This window comes from Melanerpes formicivorus, unplaced genomic scaffold, assembly GCF_026170545.1.
Source record: "Melanerpes formicivorus ecotype bairdi unplaced genomic scaffold, bMelFor1.0.p_v2 SCAF_7, whole genome shotgun sequence".
In the NCBI taxonomy this organism is placed as follows: domain Eukaryota; kingdom Metazoa; phylum Chordata; class Aves; order Piciformes; family Picidae; genus Melanerpes; species Melanerpes formicivorus.
The window spans coordinates 21,115,351-21,140,143 of record NW_027142359.1 but is presented as its reverse complement, the minus strand read 5'-3'; the positions used below and the strand labels follow the sequence as shown (position 1 = coordinate 21,140,143).

Sequence of the window (24,793 nt, the reverse complement as noted above, 5' to 3'; positions counted from 1 at the left end):
CATTGGGGTCCTACAGCCTGCGACATGGGGTGAAGGGTTTCTGCAGCACCTGGGTTAAACTTGGCAACTTTGCTTGTTTAGCTGTAAATTAAGCAGCTCTAACAGCAGTGTACAGAACTATAGAATTGTTTTGGTTGGAACAACCCTCCAAGATCATAGAATCCAACCATTGACGTAACCACCACAGCCATTGAACCAGAGGGCTGTGTCTACATGTTTCTTGAACACAAAAGGGTAACTGTAATGATTTACTTGGGTTGAGGTATATTATTAGTAAGTGAAGTTCTGTTCCTTTCCTTATAGTAAGTGTAGGGATACAGTAACTCCTAAGTAGCACACACTGAGTTAAGATGGAATGCTTGTGTACACGGGGAATAGGGTTTCCTGAGCTGTTCTGCACATGGGACGCTCTGAGATGATCTTCTGCTTGTGTTCCTGCTGCCATGTTGGAACAGCTTCAAGTCCCTGAAAGCTCCCCTCAGCCATAGCCTGAAAGAAAACCCCCCGAGAGCTTGCGTGCCGAGGAGCAGCCCCTCTCTGCTGTGGGCATTGCGTAGATGGACACGTCCCTCAATCAAAAAGCATTACAGGTGCCAGTGCTATCCCTTCTGGGACCTAGGTGATGTTCCAGAACTTAATTGGCCCATCATCCTCTACTGTTTATCCTCCAGCTGATTGATGTATTTCCATACATTATGAAGACCACTTACTAGTCACACCTCACAGAATCAAGAAGTCCCCAGAAAGCAGCCTTGAAGCAACAACTGTTCTGTTGAGTAATTACTGCAGGACTGACCCTGCCTGATGAAAATGCTAAGACAACTACTAACAGAAAAGAGAGTTCCTGTAGGCCTGAGTCAAGCCCCTCCTTTGCTGGATGCTGACAAGGGGCAGAACTCCCAGATCAGAGTTGCTTTGACTTGGAAAAGTTGCTGTAAGAGTAATAAAAAATACCTCCCACAATAGCCTTCAGGCAAACTTTCTTTCTAGCCTCTTTTATTTGTAACTGGAACATTCTTTTGCTCCAGTTAATTGACTTGAGACAGGGTCTATCCCAGTTACATTAACACTGAAGTGAGCAGTGTGTTACCAGCCTTCCATCAGCCTCTCCATTTAGAACAACAAATAGTTTAGAAGGAGGGAACACCAATTTTTCTTTCTCCTTGCATTTTTCTTTCCAATTCGAGCCCAAGTTACCTCTGGAAAAGAATAGGAAGCAGTAATTTTTTGGAGGTAGCTTACTTTTCTACAGTATCACTTCTGAAGTGCAAATTAGTATCCATTTAATGATCTCCTGTTTCTTTTTAATTAGGACAGAAAATAACACATTATAAAGGCAGACCTGGATTGATGATGGTGGAAGAGGCAGTAACTTAATTCAGGAGTGCTGGGCTCTGCCTCATCAGGAGCATGTCAGCCATGTTCTTTCATGGTGCAGTGAGAGAAGAAATACTCTGTTGTGAGGTTTTGGAGCTAGAGAAATAAGAACAAGCCCCTGCAATGCTCCAGGCTTCAAGAAGAATGGAAAGCTGCCCAGCAGAGGATGACCTGAGGGTGTTGATCAATCTGGAGAACAAGTCTTGTGAGGAGCAGCTGAGGGAACTGGGGTTGTTCAGGCTGGAGACAGGGAGGCTGAGGGGAGACCTGGCTCTCTACAGCTCCCTGAAAGGAGGCTGGAGTTGGTTTCTTCTTCCACGTACTAAGTGACACAAGAGAAAATGGCCTCAAGTTGCACCGTGTGTTTAGGGTGGACATTAAAAGAAACTTCTTCACTGAAGGTTCTCAAACACTGGAAGACACTCCCCAGGGAGGTGGTTGAATTCCCATGCATGCAGGTGCTTAAAAGACAGCTGTGGTGCTGGTAGACATGATTTAGCTCCTAGATAAACCTAACACTAGGGGGGCAGGTTAGACACCTGTGAAAAGCTGGAAGTAGTTCAGCTGTGATTGTTGTTTCCTGTGTATTTCATCTGAATTGAAGTATCTGAACAAAGTTTGGGCAAAAGAAAGAACAAAGTCAAGCATATTTGGCTGGAGTGCTGCCATGTATTTGAGGAAACCAGAACCCAATACCAGTGCAGTGTTTTTGCTAGCTGACAGAAGAGATCTTTTCAACAGCTACAAAGGTATTGCTGACAAATTCAGAGGAAAACTTCGTCCACAGCTTCAACCTGTGGTGTCTTGTCACTGAACCTCTCTGCAGTGCACAACCCAATGTAACTTCTGAACAAACTACCTAGAGTGACTAACTCAACTCACTAAGGTTTACTTATGAACTGAAGTTTCAGCAACAGTCCTGGAATAATTTTGTTTTCCACTCCCACTTGTGTGAGGTCCTTGCTTGCAGGCAGCAGGATGAAAACTGACCCAAATGCCAAATCACATGTGGAGTCTGGAGCTAGGAGTGCAGAGTCAGGACTTTCTGACTTGCTTAAGTTCAGATCAAACTTTATCCTGTGCCATTTTATCATCTTAACATGACCTCCCCCCAGATTGTTAGCAGCCAGGTTTTAGGAATGATTCATTTTAGGAATATTCCATTTCATAGTAACCTCATGATCAGAAATGTGTAAAGGCTTCTGACCCCATCCACTCCCTTGGTTCTGTGCCAGCAGAAAGGCTTTGACAGAGACTGAGGAGCAGCCACAATGCCTTGTTGCAAAGGTGGATGTGAGCCTAAAACCAAGTAACTGTCTTGGAGACCCTCTCAAAGTAACAGTACCTTGGACCACACACACTGTGATCTGGGGTAAGCTCTATGTAATCCTAAAAGGTCTTTTCAAATTAAAAGAACAGGCAACTCAAACTGTCAAAATCCAGTCTGGAAAGAAATACTGGCTTACTTAACAGGCTGTGTTTGCAATTCTGCCACCTCCTGATCTACCAAGCAAGGAACTGGCATTAATCAGCTGCACAGTGAGGAGGGCAGTCTTTTGTGAACACAACAGCCGCAGTTCTGGATCGATCCTCCTCCAGCACCTCAGCATCCTCCGCCTGCCCACCTCCAGAGGTGGGAGTGCTGTACTTGAGCAGAACTGTCTTAAACTGTGCCAGGGGCGCATTTGTGCGGACCCCCATCGGGTCAAAGTGGGTTCTGCTCACTCTGTAGCCAGCTTCAGACAAATAGTTCAAAAACCTATTTAACCTGGAAAAAAACAAAAAAAGACCCTTTAGAAAGGACTTCATAGACTTGCAGGATGATTTGGGGTGGAAGGGACTTGAGAGATCATCTAGTTCCACACACCCCCTGCCCCCGCAACAGGGGCAGGGACACCTTCCACTAGACCAGGTTGCCTCATCCAGCCTGGCCTTGAACACCTCCAGGGAAGGGGCATCCACACATCCACAACCTCCCAGGGCAACCTGTTCCAGTGTCTCACCACCCTCACTGCAAAGAATTTCTTTCTAATTGCTAGTCTAAATCTGCCCTCTTCTAGCTTCAATCCATCCCCTCTCATCCTATCACAAACCCTTGTAAAAAAATCCCTCCCCAGCTTTCTTGTAGCCCCTTCCAGGTACTGAAGGCCACTACGTCTCCCTGGAGCCTTCTCTCCTGTTATAGGGAGCAGTTGTTAGAGCAATGTAAGACTGGAACCTAAATGAAAACCTTACTTTGGCATGTTCATTCCTTTAATACTGTGTCTGTGGATGTTGTAGTAAAACGCAGGGTGCTCAGCACTGTTCTCAGCTTTCTGTCGCTTGTTCGCGTTTCGGGTCACATCGTCACTTTTCCTTTTTCCTAGACCAGGGAACATCCAGTGAGACCACAAAAATAATGCCAGTTCAGAATAATAATTCAGAAACCACTGAATATTCAGGGAAGGCACAGAAAATGCCAGTGAAATAAGTGAATGTACATTTAGAGCACAGAAAACGCCAGTGGAACTGCTGAACACCCAGCGAGCACAAAAAAAATGCCAGCAAATATCCAGTGAAAACACACCAACAAAATGCCAGTGAATATTCAGTGAGACCACAAATGAAATGCCAGTGAAACTGAAGAAAGCCATACATCAATTACACCTTTGTGTATGCGTTTTCTAAGGTAGTATTTTGCAGCGTTCAAATCTAGCCTGAATTTAGCATGCCCTTTTCAGTAATAAAAAGTGAAGGCAAGCAGGCTTCAGGGAGTGCTTAACATTCTGCTTTCCACACTGAGTATGGTGAAGATAAAGTAAAATCAGTATTCAGGGAAGAAAATAAATCCTGAGTGTTGTGAACTGGAAGATACTAGCTAAGCTTAGCCATCACTTAAACTAGAATTGGATCCACAACTGCTAGAGCTACACCAAAATGATCTACTTACTGTGTACCAAGGACTCTGGAGAAGTATTTGGTGTTTTAATATATACGCCACACTCCTCTAGAACACAATTAAAAGGCAAAATTAGCTCTACTTCAAGACAGTAAACTAGCAAACAGAAAGAAACAATACCACCTTCTGGCCTAAGGAAGCATAGTAAGCAGCACAGATATGAGTAACCTTCACTAGCTCAGTAACTTGGATTTAGAGGGACTATTCAAACTACAATTCCCTTTAATAGCAGAAGAGCAGTCCTGTGCAGAAAGCGATTTCTCTTGGCACAGATCTGCAGTCCCTGTGGGATATGCAGAGCCTGACAGCTGGGAACTTCTCTTCCTAACAGCAGGTGCTGGGATGGGGATACACCAGACAAGGAACAGACACTCTGTTAACATTCCCTCCAGGGAAGGTGTTTGACTTAGGGCAGTAACCTGCCTGTGTGTGTGGAACTTATGTCTGGCAGTGTTTTGATGGCAGAGAGGGATATAGGGTGGCTCCTATGAGAAGCTTCCACAAGCTGCCCCAGCTCCAAAGTGAACCCACCTCAGGCCAAGGCCAAGGTAATCAGTGCCTCTGTAATAACAGATTTTTGGAACCTCCCCTATGAAGAAAGGCTGAGAGAGTTGGGGTTGTTCAGCCTGGAGGAGGCTCCAGGAAGACCTTTTGGTGGCACTGCAGTGCTTGAAGGGGACAATCAGAAAGCTGGGGACAGAATTCTGAGCAGGGCCTGTTGTGACAGGACACGTGGTGATGGTTTGATACTAGAAAAGGGAGATTCAGACTCAAAAGAAGGAAAGAATGTTGCACACTGAGGGTGGTAAAACACTGGCCCAGATTGCTCAGGTTGGTTGGTAACATTGTTTGGGACTCTTAGCAATCTGCTGCTAGTTGCAGATGCCCATGCTGACTGGAGGGACTTCCCTTCCATCCAAAACCATTCTTATGATTTGATGAAAAAAGCTGCAGGGCAAGCTGGAGTGGAGAGAAAACACTATGTGGACACCCAGATCATTGAAAGAGGAGGGGAAGTGCTCCAGTCTGCCTTTTGCTCACGGCCAGAACACTGGACCAGGCTGCCCAGGGTGGGTGTGGAGTCTCCCTCCCTGGAGATATTCAAAACCCATCTTGATGCATTCCAGTGTGATCTGGTATAGGTGATCTTGCTCTGGCATGGGGGTTGGACTAGATCTTTTGAGGTCCCTTCCAATCCCTAACATTCTGTGAGTGAGCCCTCCTTGTCCTTGTATTTTCTCTTCCCTGTCCCAGTGGAGGGAAGTGAGTGATTGTGAAGCATTTAGATGCCCTCTGGGCCTAAACTCCAACCAGTGTTGCATTTTTTTCCCCTTTGGTTTAGGGCCTGTCATATGATGTCTAAATCCAGTACTCTGCCTCTGAAAGACTTTCTGTAGCACCCAAAAAGAGCATCTGACAAGAGCCAACAAGTGCCACCCTGCATTCAAAGGAACAGACATTTTCTTGACCTTCTTACATGTACACTGCTGTTAGTTTAAGTTACCCAAGAGCAGCACCTCTCTAAATGACCACAAAGGCAGTCTTTTTTGTGACCAGTCTGCCATTTTGCTTACCTTGTTTGGTCTCCTCACAAGAAGCATGGATAGAATAATGTTTTAAAGTTGTGCACTCGGCTTCACAAACTAAGGTCTTCAAAAGTGACTGAGTTTCATCCAAACCATACTGAGCAGACTCAAAATACATTCTTCTGAGGAACCCAGCGTTGAAGAGGGCTCCTGACCTAAGTAATACAAGTGAAAAATCAAGATGTCTTAATGAAAGAAAAAGTTGCTCCAGAAGATCTCTTACCCAAATTGATCAGCAATTATACTAAAGTGCTGCATCAGGCTGTGTTCTTAACTTAGGGACACTGAACTAATGAAATGTCATTTCCAATGACATTAGCATTGGTCTCGCATTAAAAATCCAGATCTCAACAACGCTAATTTTATTTCAACCACTGACTTGCCCTACTATGCTGACAAAGGTACTGTGAATTGTGAACTGCTTTCAGTACTGCTTTGAAACAGCTAAAAGACCTAACAGAAAGTTTCCTTCTTGTTTCTGACAAGAGAAAACTCTTGATTATCAAGCAGTGTACTATTTACTGTCATCACACATATAAGGATTCACTAAACAGTCTCCAGAAGTATCATATAATCTGTTGTTTAACATCTGGCAACTAGAGGAGCACACAGCCAGGTTCTCCTGTGCAGGATTCATAGAATGGTTTGGGTCGGAAGGGACCTTAAAGATCATCTAGTTCCAACCCCTCTGCCATGGGCATGGTCACATGGACACCTTCCACTAGACCAGGTTACTCAGGGCCTCATCCAGCCTGGCCTTGAACACCTCCAGGGAGGGGGGGATCCGTGACCTCTCTGGGCAACCCATTCCAGTGCCTCGCCATGTTCACTATAAAGACAGATGTGGTGGAGATGTTGTGTAAATTGCACTAAATGTGAAATTAAAGCCAATTTCTCATTCTGCATTAACCAGTTTAATTCTATGGACAAAAGCAAAACCAATACCCCACTAAATTCAAATTAATTCATTGTTACCCAGAGAAGTTATGGGGGCTCCCAGCCTGAAAGTGTTCAAAGACAGGCTGGATGGGGCCTTGAACAAGCTGGTTGAGTAGGACATGTCTCTGCCCATGGCAGGGAGGTTGGAACTAGATAATTTTTAAGGTCCCTTCCAACCCAAACTATTCCATGAAATGTTCCCTGCATTCCTCCCTATTGCTATAGCCCATTTTGTCGTGCTAAAAAATATCCAGATCGCTTAATTTTTATTCTGTGACTGAATAGCTGAACTCCAGAGGGCTTCCAACTTAAATTACTCCCTGATTGTGTACTGTGTTCTGAACTTACCAGAGAGGACCAAGAACTACTGCAGTCTTCCCAGGCATACTGCCGTGACAATCACAAGGCAGCTGCTGGTAGGGGTTTTCTAGAACAAAAGAAGACAAAAAGGGAGGGAGGGAATTTTGGTTATTTTGAATTAGTCAGCAATGCCTGCTTCACTGGAGACAGAGGACACAGAGCAGTAGCAGGTGACTTCAGTGGAAGTGCTTGGATAGGCAAGCATCAGCAGAAGTGTGACACTGCCCTCACTTCTGCCAAGCAGTGCTTAGGAGAATTTAGTGGCTGATGAGTTGTAAATCACTACTTAACCATTAAAGCATTGCTACACATCCATGTTTCTTGGCAGAGGAAGGGAATTACTAGCCTTCCTACACAGATATAACTGCAAGTCCACATTAACAATAAATACCAACAAAGACTTTCAGACAACTGCACTTACAAAACACAACATACCATCAAGTTTCCTAAGCCATAATTCAGCTCACTTGGAATTAAAGCATTAAGTAAACATTGAATTTACTAATTAAGATCTCTACCATAACCCTTTGCCTACCAGTTACCTAAGATTTAAAATCTTTTTTGCAACAAGGCCAGCCTGTGCTCACACTCCTGTCTTTGAGCAGGGCAACCAAAGACATCACCAGTTAGTAGGTGGATATCCAACAACCTCTATCTTTGAGTGAATATAAAAGAAAAAGTCTTGTTTCAGACTATCTTGGGCTCATAGATTGATGTTTGCCTCCTACCTCTGCCAATTCACGTGTAGACAGCACACAAAGAGCCGGGTTTAAACCTAGGGGCTACCTCCACCTACCACCAAGAGTTAGATCTGAGTTACAGGAATGTTGCAAACCCTTCCAACCACACCTGCCAAGCTATTCCCATCAAGCACTTATGGATGCTGCCCAAGGCCAGGCAGAATAGACTTCATCTGAGAGGCAAGTGACAGTTTAGTCCACTGCACTTTAAGGCAGCTGAAATCGACTGTAGAAAAGCAATCTGGCACCAAAACCTACCAAGCTGCCACTGTATGGCAGAACCAAACTGTGACCGTTTGAGACTGTGCCTTTAAGAAAGGGACAGTGCTGGGACACTCTGGCTGAATGTTTTGGCATAATAACGAAAACAATCAGATATTCTAAACGAATGTCATTGGTAGATTGGTAGAATGCAGATTTAAGTTTTAGTGCAGCTGGAATTTTTTCTCAGTTCGTTCCTTTCCCTCTCCCTTCCAGCTTGCCTGCTTCTGAGCTCCTAGCCAGAGCGACCTTGGATAAAGATAAGCACTAATCCTGCAATTAGTTTGCATGAGGCCTACTAAAATTCATTTTTCCTTAATAACTGCCTTTTTCTCTCTCTAACCCTTTTTTGGGAAAAAAAGGGAGGTGGGGGGGGGGGAACCCTCCTCTGTCCAGAGGAGGGAATTTTGTTCCTGTATTCTTTTTATCCCTTGTTGTATATTTCTGTATATATATTGTAAATACTGTATATATTGTGTATATCTAACCTGCCTTTCCACATTGCTTGTAAATATAGCTACATCCCTTTGCTTCTCTGGCTTAGTTAGCTGTGTTTTTTTTTCCTCTTTGTGGGGGAGAGAAAGCTAGGCCGTCTCTCTCAGCCCACTACACAGACAAAAGCTCTACTCCTCATGCCCTACCCTGAAAGGACAGATCCAAGGACATATCAGGCATCTTGGCAGCTTCTACAGCTACAGCTAGGTGGAGAATGCCCTGCCTAGAAACAAATCCAGTACCTTTGCAGCAAAATCTCTGCAGAAAACTAGTCTAACCTACTACCAGAAAGCCTCCTCATCTAGTATGCTCATTATTACACTAAATGCAACCACTGCTTTACTAAAGAGATGTAAATATAAACAGGGCCTAAAGAAGCCCAAAACATAGATACAGGAATGAGACCTTGTAGAAAGTTCAAAAGAAAAGTAATTTACCTTCTAGCATATTGCCCTCTTTCTGAAAAGTTCTCTCTTCACACCACTGGCAGTGGATGAGGTATCTGATTTTCTGTGCTGAATCATCTGCAGAGGATGGGCCCCTTAAAACTCTGACCACTACTAGAACAAAATGCTCCAGAGCTACGGCCAGCAACACTTCGATGCCTTTGTTGCAGCGAGCTGCAGCTCTATGAAGGAGAAACAGAAACACAAAGCCACGTTGTACTGAGATCAGCAGGCTAGCACTGCCACGGACACATGAACCTGCTGAAAGGTTATCGAGCTTATCCATGCTCTAGAAAGAGATAGTAAGGATCTGAGAAAGTGATGAAGAGAAAGTGGTGGTTATTCATTGCCTGGGTGTGTCCAGTGCCTACAAGGCTGAGCACAGCGTTTCTTGGTTTCCTTACCTAAGAATATTCTACAGGGAGCAACTTTGCATGTGCAGGGAGACAGAGAAGCAACATTTAAACATACTGAGATCAGTATTTCTACACACTTTATTTCATCCCCCATCTGTCCTGAGCAGATGTCCCATCCTCTTAAAACCTGGCCAACAGCTGGCTAAGTGTGAGCCAGGGTGCACCCAGCTGGCTAAAAAGGCAAACAGGCTTGGATCAGCAATAGTGTGGCCGGCAGGACCGGGGAAGGGATTGTACCCTGTACTCAGCACTGGTGAAGCCACACCTCAAATCCTGGGCTGTTTTGGGGTTCTCATTACCAGGAAGGCATTTTGGTGCTGGAGCAGGCTCAGAGAAGGACAACAAAGCTGGTGAAGGGTTTGGAGAACAGCTCTGCTGAGGAGCAACTGAGGGAACTGGGATTGTTCAGTCTGGAGAAGAGAAGGCTGAAAGGAGACCTTCTGGCTTTCTACAACTCCCTGAAAGGAGGCTGGAGAGAGGTGAAGGGGGTTGTTTTTTTCTACCCAGTGACAAGCAATAAGAGGAAATGGTTGCACCAGGGAAGTTTAGATTGGCTCTTAGGAAGAGCTTCTGAAAGGGTTGTCAAGCCCAAGAACAGGCTGCCTAGGGCAGCAGTGGAGTCCCCATCCCTGGAGGGACTGGGAAGCTGTGTAGAGGTAGTGCTGAGATACATGGTTTAGTGGTGACCTGGCAATGCTGGGTTACTGGTTGGATTCAACGATCTTGGAGGCCTTTTCCAACCTTAATGATTCTATGATTTTATCCCCTCAGTTAAGGATCAGGTTTTACCTCCTCTTTCATGTAAAACTCACTGAATTAACTGAGAGTATCTATCTGCAATGACTAATTTCAGCAGTTCGCAATTACACACATATCTTTTAACCTGAAGCACAAGGATCCAAAGTGAAAACCAGCTTCTACAGAAGCAAGTCTACCTGCAGCACTTAGCTAAAAGCCATTCAAGCAGCTTAATTAACATTTACAAAGTCCTGTGCAGCACTAAAATGACAAAATTGACAGAGGAATGAAAGAGTTTGCAGACAGGCAAGTCTGGGAATTACCTTTTCCATTACCAACCTCCCCTCAATCAAAACCATTCCCCACCATCCTAATCCCTTCCCCTACTAATGCATTTTCACCTCATGCATTTTCAGTCTTTTAGTTTCAATTTCATCCCACACCAGAACAAACTTAGTAACAAATACTACTTTTCTAGCAAGGAACCTGCATTTCAGAATTAGAGAATTCTGGAAACTGACCATGGGTAACTATTACAGCAGCACTCTGGTGTGTTTTTGTTTTTAAATCCCTAATAATTCTGTAATACTGGAACTGGAATAATTCTGGATGGTTTTCCTGGCACCTGAGTTGATGTAGCAGTACCTTGCAACAGCAGCAATCACTATCCTGGCTGCCAGTTCCTTGTAGTACTCTGTCCTGACGATATTACAGCCGTAGTGGCGCAGGGCGACGTGTTGGGCCTTCGAATACAGAGAACTGATGTCTGTGGAAGTCAGTGACACAATGCCAAGGTTCCTCACATTTCTAAAGGCAGAATCCAGGTAATTCACAGTAGTTCCAAAGGGGTCCAAATGGCTGGAAAGCAAGGAAGTACCACTGAGTATCTATAAATGCTCAGGAGCTTAGCTCCACCCTCAGTAAACCTGCAGACAAGACCGAGTTGGCTGGAAGGGTTTACCCTGCATGAGGTTCATGAGGCCTGCTGTAGAGGGAGGTGGCCAGGCTGGATCCATGGCCTGAGACCAGTGAAACGAAGTTCAAGGAGACCAAATGCTGGGTCTTTGTGCTTAGGAGACAACAACCCTATGAACACTCCAAGCCTGGGAGAGGAGTGGCTGGAAACTGCCTAGTGGAAAAAGAACCTGGGGATGTTGGTCAACACCCAGCTGAAGATGAGCCAGCAGTGTGCCCACGTGGCCAAAGCAGCAAACAGCATCCTGGCCTGGTTCAGCAATAGTGTGACCAGCAGGACCAGGGCAGGGATGTCCTCCTGTGCTCAGCACTGGTGAGGCCACACCTTGAGTAACGGGTTCAGGTTTGGGCCTCTCACTCCAACAAGCACATTGAAGTGCTGGAACAGGTCCAAAAAAGGGCCATGAAGCTGGTGAGCAGTCTGGAGCACAAGTCTTACAAGGAGCAGCTGAGGGAACTGGGGCTGTTCAGGGGATATGTTCTTGCTCTCTACAACTCCCTGAAAGGAGGCTGTAGTCAGGTGGAAGTTGGTAACAAGTGACAAGAAAAACAGCCTCAGACCTGTGACAGGGTAGATTTAGGCTGGACATTAGAAGAAAAATAAACTTCACTGAAAGGGTGGCTACGTATTAGAATGGGCTGCTCAGGACAGTGGTGGACTCCCCACCCCAGAAGGAATGAAAAACATTTGTAATATGGTGCTGAGGGACATGGTTCCTCAGAGATAGGTTAATGGTTGGAATTCATGATCTGAAAAGCCTTTTCCAGCCTGAACAATTCTGTAATGAAACCAGTAAATTATTAAGAGAAACATTCAACACTTACATAAAATCAAAAGATCTCAAATGCATTATGACGTTGGCATCCATTTTTGTCACCTCAATGGTGTCAGTGTTGTCTTCTCCATCTCTCATGGCTTCATCATTGTCATCTTCCTTGGTGTTCAGCTTCACCTTCATTTTGTTTAAATGGCAGTTTTCCTGAATCATTGCCACAGAGTTTTCATTGCAGTCATTAATTGTAACTCTCACAGAGCTTCGAAGATGCTTTGCCCATTGCAGTCCCATGATACCTACAGAAAAACAGAGCTGTGACTCCAAGACAGAACAAGGACTTGGCTTCTGGGTTGCCGAACTTGGCATGAAAAAATTAATCCTTCTCTAAATGCCTCTAATGTGCATGATCCAAATGTTGTCACCTTCCTGCAAAAGTGCTGGTGACCTTCTGCCTCAGCACAGAGACACTGGGGTACATGGCAGGGGCAAGAGGATGGAGCCACGTAAGAGTCTTGTCAGTGGTGCTCAGGGAAAGGACAAGGGGTGGATGGGTGCAACTGGAACCCAGGAGGTTCCACTGAACAGGAGGGAAAAAAATTCTTTGCTGTGAGGGTGCTGGAGCCCTGGAGAAGGCTGCCCAGAGAGTTTGTGGAGTTTCATTCTCTGGAGGGATTCCAAACCCACCTGGACACCTCCTGTGGGTGACCCTGCAGCGGGGTTGGACTCCATGATCTCCAGAGGTCCCTTCCATCCCCACCAAGCTAGCATTCTGTGAATGTTTGCTGTCAAGATTTTTAGGTTGACTCCAAGTGCTTATTGCTGAGGTTCATGGAAAAGTCTATGCTTGCATTTAGAATCAAAGGACAGGTTGCACTTGTGAATTCTGTCCAGGTTCTGAATGGTGGTAAATTCATTATCAAGTTTTTATGCAAAATGCTAAGCAGTTACTACAGTTCCCCATTATCACCTTAAGTTTGCAGTAGCTGGTGATTATGAGGCAGCAATCCAGATCTCCTCAGCTTTTTGTTCCAGATGGTAACTACTTTACATTTACTTTACATTCAGAATTTCTGCAATCAATTAATGATGATTTTGATAAAGAAGCTTGGATTCATCACCATTTCTAAACTATGGCTAGATTTCACTGCCAAATTTCACATCCAGAGTCACACCTTGGACACAAGTTGCCATTTCAGCAACATTAAGGCAACTGATTTTAAGGAGAGCACTCAACTTTGACTTAATATTGGTTTTAAAAGGCCTAATACCAGGCTCTTGATGCACGAGTTTTTTTTGGTGTGGAGGAAGTTCATTACTGTCTCACTAAGGAAGAAAATTATTTTGGAGCTCACATTAATTTTTAATGTGTGCCCTTAGTGTGTATTAAAATTGATTTCTGCAGCTTCATACCCATGGATATTAGCCAAAAGATTAAAGAAATTACCAGTAGCACCAAAAGCATCCAAGCATTCTATGGGTGTACGTTCCTTAGCTAGGACGGCCAGGGCAGAGAAGATCAATTGCCTTGAAGATAAAGAATGATCATGGTTAAGTATGCTGAGAAAATACTTATCTCTCCTTCTCATTACTTGCTAATTACTCTAATAATGGAAAAAGTGGGTAGCATTAAGAAATGAACAATGTGATCCTGCCCTGCTAATGGCTATTTAAAGACACTAGAAATTACTGCAGAACAATAAAATGCCCAGTCTGGAGGAACAGGCCTTGTTCTTTCAGACATGGCCATACCCTTAGTTGCAGTGGCCTTGCTTGGAGGCCTGCCTTAGCTTTCACAGATGTGTGAGCTAGGTTTAAACATCAAATATTGACGGCACTAAAGACCCAAGGGGACAACACAGCCTGAAGCACAGTCCCGTGCACTGGGTGTCAACAGTCACAGTTCTCAGTGATGGTACAGCCACCATTTATGATTTCCCTTTAAAAAAGACAGTATTTCTTCCTTCAGAGTAAGAAGATCCTTGAAAGAATCTGAATTCCAAAGGAAAAAGGCCTGGAACATGAAAAATGTACATTATGGGCAAGCTGCTCTTCAGTTAGAGGAGAAAGAGCAGTGACTATGCATGCACAGAGAAACACCCTAACTGTGCACAGTGAGGTTAGTTTTCAAGTGCACTCCCTTCAAATGCTGTTCTTTTCTATTAACTGCTCATCACAGAAAACCACTTAGTTCCTTCAGTAATGACAATATTTCCCATATAGTGCTTTGAGGTTTAAATATTATTTGTGAAGAAGGGTTTCCTGATGGAAGATAATTTCTCCTGTCCTCTAAACCAAGGTTTTGTAGGGCTTGCTTTTCAAAATGAGTATTTTCCACTACAAACTCATCACCCCTCTGCTGCATCCTCCCACTCCCTTTTCTCTTCTTACCTGTTGAGTTTCATTTTAGGATTAAAATAGGAATCTGTTTTCTGGGGTGTGGAGTAGTTAGGAAGAACTCGTACGTCTGTGGCTGATTCTTTCAGCACTTGATGAGAATTCTTGGGAGCAGGAACTAAAAGAAATTGTAGGGGAAGGAATCAGTCAGTGAGAATTGAAATGATCAGCAGATATTTGATAAATTAAGTTGAAAATGTAGCAAGAAGTCTGGGTTATGCTGTAGTCCAGCTAGCACATGGATCAGTTAATAGGTATGCGAGATGGATAAAAGCAGGCCACAATTTATCTTCTAGTTCTCAGAGTGACAGATAAAGGTCAAGCTCTAACAGAATTCTCTTCCCATAAAACATCAGATTTCCTTCTTTGGGGCTCCAGTGTATGCATTCACATTTCAGAAAGCAAGCCCCTGAGCCTGAGTCTCAGCACATTTGTTTCCCATGTTTTGGGAAAAGTACCCATGTTGCCTTGTAACAGGAATGCAGGACAGTGTGCTTATCTTATACCAGCCTCAGACAGGAATGCAGAGTAAGCAGCATCTTATCCTTTAGCTGGCAAGAGCAGGGGAGGAGGATGTACATTTTGTTTGCTTATGTGGCCAAGACACAGCATGGATGGGGGATGTTTTAGGACTTGGCAACTTGGAAATTTCACAACCCAGCCCAGCTACTCCTGGGATGCTGGGAAGATCTTGTAGCCAAAGGTTGTATCAACAAAGCCAGAGACAAGGTCTAATTGTCAGAGGTTGTGAGAAGTCTAGATCTGTAGCAAGTGCTGGGCATGCTCCAGTTTGAAACCATTGCCCCTCAGCCCTGTCACACTCCTTTCCTAGCCTTCCTCTAGGTCCTGTTCAGATGTTGTAATGTAGCTATAAGGTCTCCCTCCAGCCTTCTCTCCTCCAGGCTGAACAGCCCCAACTCTCTCAGCCTATCTTCATAGGAGAGATGCTGCAGTCCTATGATCATCTTTGATGTCATTCCTATGATATTAAGGACAGATTTCTCCCTAGATGAGCTACTTCTGTTTCAGAATTTTTCTCGTCTCTCACCTACACATCACAGTTCTTGCATATGCTATGGAGTACAAAAGATCCAGTGTTTTCTATAAGCAAGAACCTACCTGTAATAAACCTTGACTCAGTTTCTCCTTTATTCACATGACGATTAATATGACTGATCATGTCAGTTCTTCGTGTGATAGTTGCTGAGCAGATGATACAATGGTAATGGGCTCCCATCTTTGAAAATGTCTGAAAAATACAACATTTGTAGTTTCAGGATAAACAAACATGGTGAAAATGTAACTATAACTGCAGACAGGCACAGGAAGAAGTCATCAGTCTGTTACCTCCAGCACATACAAAATATTTTGAACCTACAGACAGAGACTATAAATAATCTCGCTCCAGGAACCAGCACAGAAGTACTACCACAGCCAGCTGCTCTGCCAATCCTACAATTGATTTGTTGGAAGAGACCTTTAAGATCATCAAGTCCAACCATTAACCCAGCACTAAACTCACACGGGTCACGATTAAACCATATCCCTCAGCAACATATCTACACAGCTTTTCAGTCCCCTCCAGGGATGGGGACTCCACTGCCTGTTCCAGGACAGGACAACCCTTTTGGGGAAAAAAATTCTTCCTAATGTCCACTCTAAACCTATTCTGGCACAACTTTCAGGCCCTTTCCTCTTGTCCTGTGACACGTGGAGAGAGGAGACCAAGCCCCATCTGGCTCCCACCTCCTTTCAGGGAAGCTCACCCCTTAGCCTCCTTTTCTTCTGAGCTGCTGCTCACAAGACTTGTTTTCCAGACCCTTCACCATCTTTGTTGCTCTGGACACATATCAGGACCTCAATGTCCTCCTTGGAGTGAGGAACTCAAAACTGACCCCAGGATTAAAGATGTGGCCTCACCAGCACCTAGTACAAGCAAGATAATCACTGCCCTGGTCCTGCTGGTCACACTATTTCAGATCCAGGCCTGCTGGCTGTTGGTTGTCTAAGCCATCTGGACACTCAGGGGCTCATGTTCAGCTGGCTGCTGACCAACACCCCAAGAGCTTTTTACTGGGCAGCTTTCCAGCCTCTCCTCCCCAAGCCTGCAGCAATGCGTACCGCACATACGCAGCACAGAGGGAAAGGAGCTAAGCAGTGCTCATTGCCTGGCCCAACAAAGCCTTCATGCCCTCCACACAAACCTGTCATTTACTCCAAGCTGTGACAGTGTTTGACATGATCTAGGCACATGCTGACCAAAACAGAGATACAACTACATTCGACTACCTGAGGCTTATACCAATACTCATATAGTGGGCTGGTAAGCTTTTGGTATCATACACTGGAGAGCAAGATGTATTTTGTGACTAAGCAGGTGACAACAGTTCCCCTAAATCACCCATTTCCCCCACTCTGTAGGGTAAATATTACTGTGCTTCATCATTTTTACCTGGTCTCCAATGAGGTTTGGTTTTACTGGATGACAGGGCAAGTAACAGATGCACATTCTGTATCCTGGAAAAGATACAGTTCAGGAAGTAAACAACATGGATGGTCTCATTTCAGAATCCCAAATACTGCCATAAGACAGCAGTAAGAGAATATCACCTATTATTTAGTACATTCACCCTCTGCCCAAGGAAATTTATCAGCTAATTACAAATTTCCAATGTTAAAATGGACAAAAATTTCATACAGGAATTCATTTTAATGCCTGCTCTCATCCTACAGAGCTTCATTGAGTCTTCACTAGCTTATCCAGTCTGTAACCTCCCAAAGTACTTATGAATATTACTCTTACCTTGCTAAAAGATTTGGCTGAAGTCTCCTATAAAAGGCATACTCCACAATTTCAAGAAAAAAAATCGGAAAGATACCTGCCAGTGCCTGCAAATCTCCAGTCAGAGCACTTTTAGTTTAACTTTAATCTTGTCCATCCTCTAATCATTTTATTTCCTGGAGAGCCATAGAGAATCCCAGAATCCCAGCATGGTGGGGATTGGAAGTGACATCCCAAAATCATCCAATCCAACCTGTCTGCCAAAGCAGAGGCACCCACAGCAGGTTGTCCAGGACCACCATGTCCAGCTAGGTCTGGAATCTCTCCAGAGGAGGAGACTCCACAACCTCTCTGAGCAGCCTGCTCCAGGACTACAGCAGCTTCACAGCAAATTTTCCTGCTTTCCACGTGGAACCCCCTGGGTTCCAATCTGGGCTTCCTGCCCCTCGTCCTGTCACTGGGCACCACTGAAAAAAAACAACTGATCCCATCCTTGTGCCCCCTACTCTTTAGGTATTTAGAAGCATTAAGAAGATTCATTTTCAATACAAGGCTCACACAGCTCTTTAAAATACACATCCTGCTCAGTCTCTGCTTTTCCTTCTCAATCTTCCCGTGGGGATTTTAATGCCTCTTACAAGCAGATCACACTGCTTTTCTAAAACCCCTGTGGCTTCTACAGAATGACACTAAATAAATACTTTACACAGTTCTGCAAATCATGGACTTGTTACGATAAGCCAAAAATTACCTTGCAGGTGTGTATGATTAACAATAGAGTCAAAACTACTAGTAAAACAATTCTAATTATATACATGATATATTTTTTGTAGTCACTTTCTTGATATGAGAAGCAGGTTTTTTTTTCAAATGAGAAGATGCAGAACTGTAACTATTTTGGCATCTACAAGAATGCAGTTCCATTAGGGTTTTATATCTGCAACTTACATCTCAGGTCAATATTCCTTAGGACAAAATATGGTTCTAATTCAGAGCAGGTAAAGAAAATGCTTAAGCAAGGGAATTTAAAAAGGTGAAACAGAGAATAATGTCCTACATGTCCACAATTTCTTCCAGCATTTACTATTCAAACATGATGGCTATTACCTTCAAATTCAACAGAAACTTTCCAGTGAAAATTCAGAAGGTGCCGATGGAGCTTATGACTATAGCAAGCTTTGTATTTCTCCTCAGAACACAATGGACAAGGCTTCTTTTCATCTGAAAACACAAATAAACAAGTCTGAGAAACACTCCTGTTAAAGGAAGCATATAAGAAAGAAGGAACTAATGTTCTGTCCATGGGAGTTAAAGATTAATTCCCCAGGGTATGTTCTATTTCAGGCTCAAACAAACTTGAAATTGATGGATTGCCTCTTTCTACTCCATAGCAAATAGATAAGAACCACTCTTACTCTAAATATCATTAACTTCTTAACACCCCAGTATGGTGGGGGTTGGAAGGGACCTCTTGAGATCATCCAGTCCAACCTCACTGCTAAAGCAGGGACACCCACAGCAGCGTGCTCAGGATCACAATGTCCAGGTGGGTTTACAATCTTTCCAAAGAGGAGACTCCACAACCTCTCTGGGCAGCCTGTTCCATGGCTCCAACACCCCCACAGCAAAGAAGTTCCTCCGTCTGTTCAGGTGGAACCTCCTCAGTTCCAGTTTGTGCCCACTGCCCCTTGTCCTGCCATTGGGCTTCACTGACAAGAGTCTGGCCCCATCCTCTTGTCCCTCACACTTTATTTCTTCCCGAGCATTGGTCAGATCTGCCCCTCAGCTGCTGCTCTTAGCCTTTCCTGTCTGAATTCTCAAGTTCCCTCAGCATCTTTGTAGCCTTTGCTGGACTCTCTCTAGTGATTCCCTGTGACTCTTGAACTGGGGAGCCCAGAAAAAAATATTAGGGCTCAAGAACCCTGGATCCTAATAATTTTTTCGCCATCTGTGAATAATTTGTTTCAATTGTCACTTCCAGCATAAAATACATGCATGCCATCAAACTACAAAGTTCCATTAAAAACACTTTGCAGGCTTAAAGCCATCTTCCAATATACATCTGGATCAGAACATAACACAGAATGGGGATAAAAAGTATGCAGAACGGAATACTTTTATTGAAATGGATATTTAAATGTTGCAAAGACAACAATCAGCTTCCATATAACTGTGGCACTTGAAGTAAAATAAATGAGATGAAGCTTCTGATGTATAACTGGAATTGACATTTTGTTGGTCCACACATGCTGCAACGTGAAAAATGCTTCAGCTCAGAGGAGAAAGACAGAAAGGAATTATTAAGGCCTTAAATTTACTGGAGGAAGTAAAATATTCCCTAAGCACAGGAATGAATCAGAAAGCTGTTTTTTTAATGAAATGATATAAACATATGAAGTGTGTTACAAAAATGACAAAAGAAAAAGTAAATACCTGTAACCTGGAGGTCTGTGCTCTGGGGTGCTGCTGTGGTAAATTCCCCTTCTTTCAGATTAGCTAGTTTCTCTAGCTCGGCAAAATCTCTTTGAATTGAAATATGCTTCTCTGAAAAGCAGTGATATCCAGAAGTTAAACATTCTTCATATAATAATGAGTAAATTGCCATTTTTCTGTGCCTCATGTCAAGTCTAACACTGTAAGAGAATTACTATAGTACCAATCCAGATACTTGTTTCTATCCTATAACTTTCATGGTCGGAATGACTACAAAATTAGACCCCAGAATGGCTCTTTAAAATCCATTTGTTTCCACAGATTTCTACTTGATTTCTAATACTGACACAAACTTCTTACATTGCAAAGACCTTCGGTTGAAGGTTGAAAAGCTGCAAATCACAATCCATTTTACTGCTCAGCATTGCTAGTGAGTGCAAATCATGCCCAAGGCAGTATAAAAACATCCTAGGAACGCTCTAGCAAAACTCAAAACACCAGTGAGACATGGACCAATTGGAAGTAACAATCATTCACCATACAGTCAGGATATGTTACATTCTACGACCTTTCTTCTTCCCCTTGGGAGACTGATTAACCTTTCAATTTACCTTCTGATTTTTTAACTTAACCAGTGAGAAAGGCAGAGTACTTGGTAAAAACAAGAGAATAAGCTTATCCAATACTAGAATCACACAGAATGATGAATGGACGACGGAGATCGGAATCAATCCAGCTGATCAATGTGATCTAGTATTGTTCCTTTATTGCTTCAGCGTTGTTCTATTATAATGCAAGCATAGTACAGAGCAGACAGTAGAGCTGACAGGCTAGTAAGAAGTGCGTAGAAGAAGTGCATATTGAGAAAAACTTTACAACTTATATAAACTCAGGGGGCATTGCTGGCATGGCTTCATTGGCCCCTCACGAGTGACCACACACTGTACTACTATGGATTACTGGTTGAACTACTAATAACACACGAGATTGTTGATGCATGTGTGCGTCCTGTTATTCCCAGATAACTCTCTGTGTTTATAGCTACCAGTGTCCTGCTTTGGTTACACGGTGCAGGCACAGCACTATTCTGCTACACTACTAGCCACTTCCACACTCATGCTGGACACGGCCTACCACCATGTCAGGCTCTAGGCCTACACTGCCAGATCGCTCACACTGCTTATTGGAACCATTACCACAGTGGTGGGGGCTGGAACAGTCCAAGCCCCCTGCTAAATCAGGGTCACTCACAGCAGGGTCCCCAGGATCACAATGTTCAGGCAGGTTTGGAATCTCTCCAGAGAAGAAGACACCACAATGTCTCCAGGCAGCCTGGGAAAGGGCCCTGTCACTCTCAATAAATCAGCTCTATTGGTTTCAGCACACAGAATATCCCAGCTTACAGTAACACTGACTCTGTACCCATTTTAAGCCTTTATCACATTTTCACAAGATTAGTCTTCAGGATTTTGTTACTTGAAACAAAGATAGCGATTGATCAGTGTGCTCAAGCTGGGTTTTAAACCTAGGGTTACAAGTTATACAACACAAATATTCTTGAAGTTTATTATCAAACCTCTTGGATAATCAGATGAAACATCCAGAATGTTGCTATCAGATTCCTTTGTGGGTTCTTCCCTTGTTCCTTTTTCCTCAGTTTCCAGTTCTGGCTCTTTCACATCCAGGTTGTTGTTTCCCACTTTTTCAGAGACAACCACACCATCTTAAAAATCAAACAAAAACATTAAGTGTTGTTGATATAACTGAATCACACAAATATTTTCATTTGTTTCCATTATTTTGGTGCTTCTAACATGCAAAAAGGACTACAAGTGTTAAAGAGGACAAAAGAAATGTATCAAGAGTATCTTGGACTGTAGTAACAAATTAATACTTGCTGATCCTTGGAAACCACTGTACAATAATGCCATCCTGGACAGATAAAACGACTTATCTGCACCATCAGATGTCTAAAGTTAACAAAATAACACTTACCCACTAGCGTGTTGCAAAATGCAATGTTAGCAAGACACAGCATGCAAGGAGCAAGTGCAAATGCTCACAATACTATCTAAGAAAATCTGGAGACAGAAGTTTAGAACTCTTTGTGATGGATAACCTGACAAAAAGAGGCCAGTTAGGAAGGAATTTGCTATCAGGGACTGTGATGAGCTTTAAGTGCTGGTGATACCAACATCTGCAATTGAATGGAATTGGGCAGACAGAAGAATTTCAGACTTAAGATGCTAGAAAGTACTGCTAGAAATCAATCTTATCTTACTATTCATTGTGATAGCCTTAATAAATACTTGCTTGCTCCTCCCTTCAGGTTCTTTAGCGCCCACAACAGTATGCTGAATCAATACCAACAAAATCCCAGCAGCCAGTTCCTTCGAAGATGAGCCCTTGACAAAGTCTGACACTTCCAACCTTGGAAGTGTTCAAAGACAGGTTAGATGGGGACTTGAGCAACCTGACGTAGTAGGAGGTGTCCCTGCTTATGGCAGGGGGTTTAAATTAGTCTCTTTAAGGTCCTTTCCCCCTCAAACCATTCTGATGAAATCAGGATCCAGCTGCACTCCTCTCTCGTAAAGTAGAGACAAAGGGCTCCATCCTGAACCTGTGACTCAGCAGGGGTGTCTTCCTTACCCTTTCCATCCCAAATCTCCCCTGCGGATCATTTTAGCCCAATTCTAACTCTATTTTCCTTTGTATGCTTCCTCCATGTAGTAAACAATAGTGAACCTTGCCGTGTTGCACACTTTTACAAACTGATATTAAAAATCACTTTCACCAATACCTGATAGTGATTTTTCAAGCAACCTAAATCTTTCCTCCAGAACACCATCTACTGCTGGTTGCTCCTAAAGGGAGAATAAGGGCTGGATTATATATTTCTTACAATTCCTTTTTGTTGTTGTTGTTTTGTTTGGCTCTAATGTCCGAGTTGGATAAAGATTTTTTGTGCTATTATTAAAAAATAACAGAAAGAGGAAATGGAAGGAATATCTCAAAACACAGATTTCAGAAATTGTTTAAAAAGACAGAAGCACTGAGCAAAATTATTCTACCTGCCTTAATAATATATGGAGACCAACATTGCTACTCAGAGAATGTTGCCTTATTTCTCACAGATGTATTTTTAAGCAGACAACTCACCTCAGCCAGTCCTATTTCCTGCCTACTTCTCATCTAAAAAGTTGCAAGATGTCTAGTAAGTTTGTACACATTTCATTATTAGAAAGACAAAGAAAATGAGGAAGTTAAATGATCTTCGGTGAGAAATCCCCACGGTAAAGGTGAATACAGAGCAACGATTGATAATGACTCCACATGCTATGAGCAAAACTTGTTAAACTGTTACAAAAACATGATAGCGAGAGCACACTAGTGACCAAAATCCACCAGACCTGGGCTGTCTGCATCTTCACAGCAAGTCTACATATTAGAATGGTTAAAAAAAAAGAGTGTGCACACATCTATGAGAAACAAACTTTCATACTACACGATTCAGAAAAACCGGCTGCCAGCAAAGCAAGATTGTAGGAAATTTTAAATTCCATCAGGAATCACTCGCTGATCATGTACAAACTTAATAACACTTCCAAGGTCCAAAATGATGTCCGTCCGTCGGTCCCCTCCCCCCCCCCCCCCCCCTTTTTTTTTTTTTCTTTTAATTAGACTCATCAGTTGGGTTCAACCGTACACCTGCAGTAGCAAATGACTGGCATCAATGGCACGGCTGGAAAACTGGCACAACCAGTTTAAAGCCATTTGGCAGAAAATGCCGAGGAGAAAAAGCGTGGGGCTGAGGCACAAGGCGCCCCCCGCAGCCCCTGCCCGCCCCCGGCAGGCCCAGCCCGTGCACGGCCGTTCGAAATTATCACAGCAGAAGTCTCTCTAGCGTTAACAGGGGAAAAAGGCGACGCGAGCTCCCGCTCCCTAAGCCGCCCGAGGCACCGAGCCCATCCCCGCCGAGGCTCAGCCCCTGGGCCGGGCCGCCTCAGGGAGCACGTGCAGCCCTGCCGCCGGCTCCGCTCCGCACCAAGTCGGCAAAAGGGGAAACCCGGCCCTTCCTCACCGCGCTGGGGTCTTACGGCGCAGGCGGGGGCAAGAAAGGAGCACACATGAAAGCCACTCTAAGCCGCCCGGCCGTAAATTCAAACGTCCCCGGGGTTCTGTCAAAGGGCCTCTCCTTCCCGCGCGTCCGCATGGCGCCTGCCCGCCCTCAGCGCCTCCTTAGCACGCCGGGGCCGTGCTGCAGCCCTCAGGACGGGACGGAGCACCCAGCTCCCGCCCTCAGTACCAACTAAGCACGCTGAGGCGGCGCCGGGCCCTCAGAACGGGACGGAAGAGCCGGCTCAGAGGCTGACGAGGACCCGGTTCCCACCCTGCAGACCACAGCGCCCGCCTGCTCACAGTCCCCCCGAGCCCGGCCCTCACTAAGAGCTGCAGTCTCGCCGTTGCCGCCTTCGGGATTCTCCTCCTCATCGTTCTCCCGCCCTGGCTGCCTCTGCTCAGCAGACAGCTGCGCCAGCGCGGCCTCCGCAGCCTCCTCCGCTGCCATCTCCTCCAGGCACAGTCCTGCGGCGGGTGAATGCAGGCGAGTTGAAGCAGGGGCACACGCTGATACACCCACACGCCTCTTCGGGATGGGGCGGCGCTGAGGGAGGAAGAGAGGCGGGAGGTGGGCGGCAGGCTCGGCGCTGCGGCCCGGCACGTACGTCGGGAGAGGAGGCGGGCCCGCTCTGCCTACAGTTCCCAGCGCCCCTTGGGCCTCCGGCTCCTGAACCGCGGGGCCTGGCCTTGCCCAGCGCACCCCGCGGCGGGAAGGGGCCGGGCCGAGCCGAGCCGAGCCGGGGCAGCCGCCGTTCCCGGAGGCCAGCGACTGGGGAAGTTGTGCTTGACAGGGAAGTGCCTGGCCCGGGAGCGGGCCCGCGCCTGAGGTACCCCTGAGGTTTCTCTGCCAGGACCGCCTGGCGCGACGGGGCTCGGAGCTGCTGCCCTCCTTGGCTTCGTCTGGAGGGTACGTTCGAGTTGGCTGGGTGTGAGGCGGAGTGCCCTGCTGCTGGGGAGGGGAAGCCGAAGGAGGGAGGGGAAGGGAAGGGAAGGGGCATGATGGCAGCTGCCGGGTGCG

General features: G+C 44.8%; 2 protein-coding genes across 6 annotated transcripts in view; one reads left to right on the top strand and one right to left on the bottom strand.

The window, feature by feature from the left end:
- Window positions 1-1,012: 1,012 nt before the first annotated feature.
- On the bottom strand, window positions 1,013-24,374 carry TRMT1L (tRNA methyltransferase 1 like). The gene is made up of 16 exons (XM_068141324.1): window positions 24,100-24,374; window positions 21,233-21,379; window positions 19,657-19,767; window positions 18,331-18,444; window positions 16,894-16,958; window positions 15,561-15,690; window positions 14,436-14,559; window positions 13,492-13,571; window positions 12,097-12,343; window positions 10,942-11,154; window positions 9,134-9,324; window positions 7,189-7,267; window positions 5,890-6,056; window positions 4,307-4,363; window positions 3,613-3,739; window positions 1,013-3,145 (listed from the first exon to the last, which is right to left on the bottom strand). Exons 1-16 carry the CDS (start codon window positions 24,221-24,223, stop codon window positions 2,902-2,904), a joined length of 2,220 nt encoding a protein of 739 aa, XP_067997425.1. The 5' UTR covers window positions 24,224-24,374; the 3' UTR covers window positions 1,013-2,901.
- Window positions 24,330-24,793, top strand: part of SWT1 (SWT1 RNA endoribonuclease homolog) — a 39,158-nt gene continuing 38,694 nt past the window's right edge. For 3 of the 5 annotated variants that reach the window (XM_068141316.1, XM_068141315.1, XM_068141314.1), the window contains exon 1: window positions 24,332-24,682. The gene's annotated coding sequence lies outside the window, so the exon portion shown is untranslated. Of the gene's footprint in view, window positions 24,683-24,793 lie in introns of all 5 variants that reach the window. The other 2 variants (XM_068141318.1, XM_068141317.1) reach the window with 2 other exon arrangements.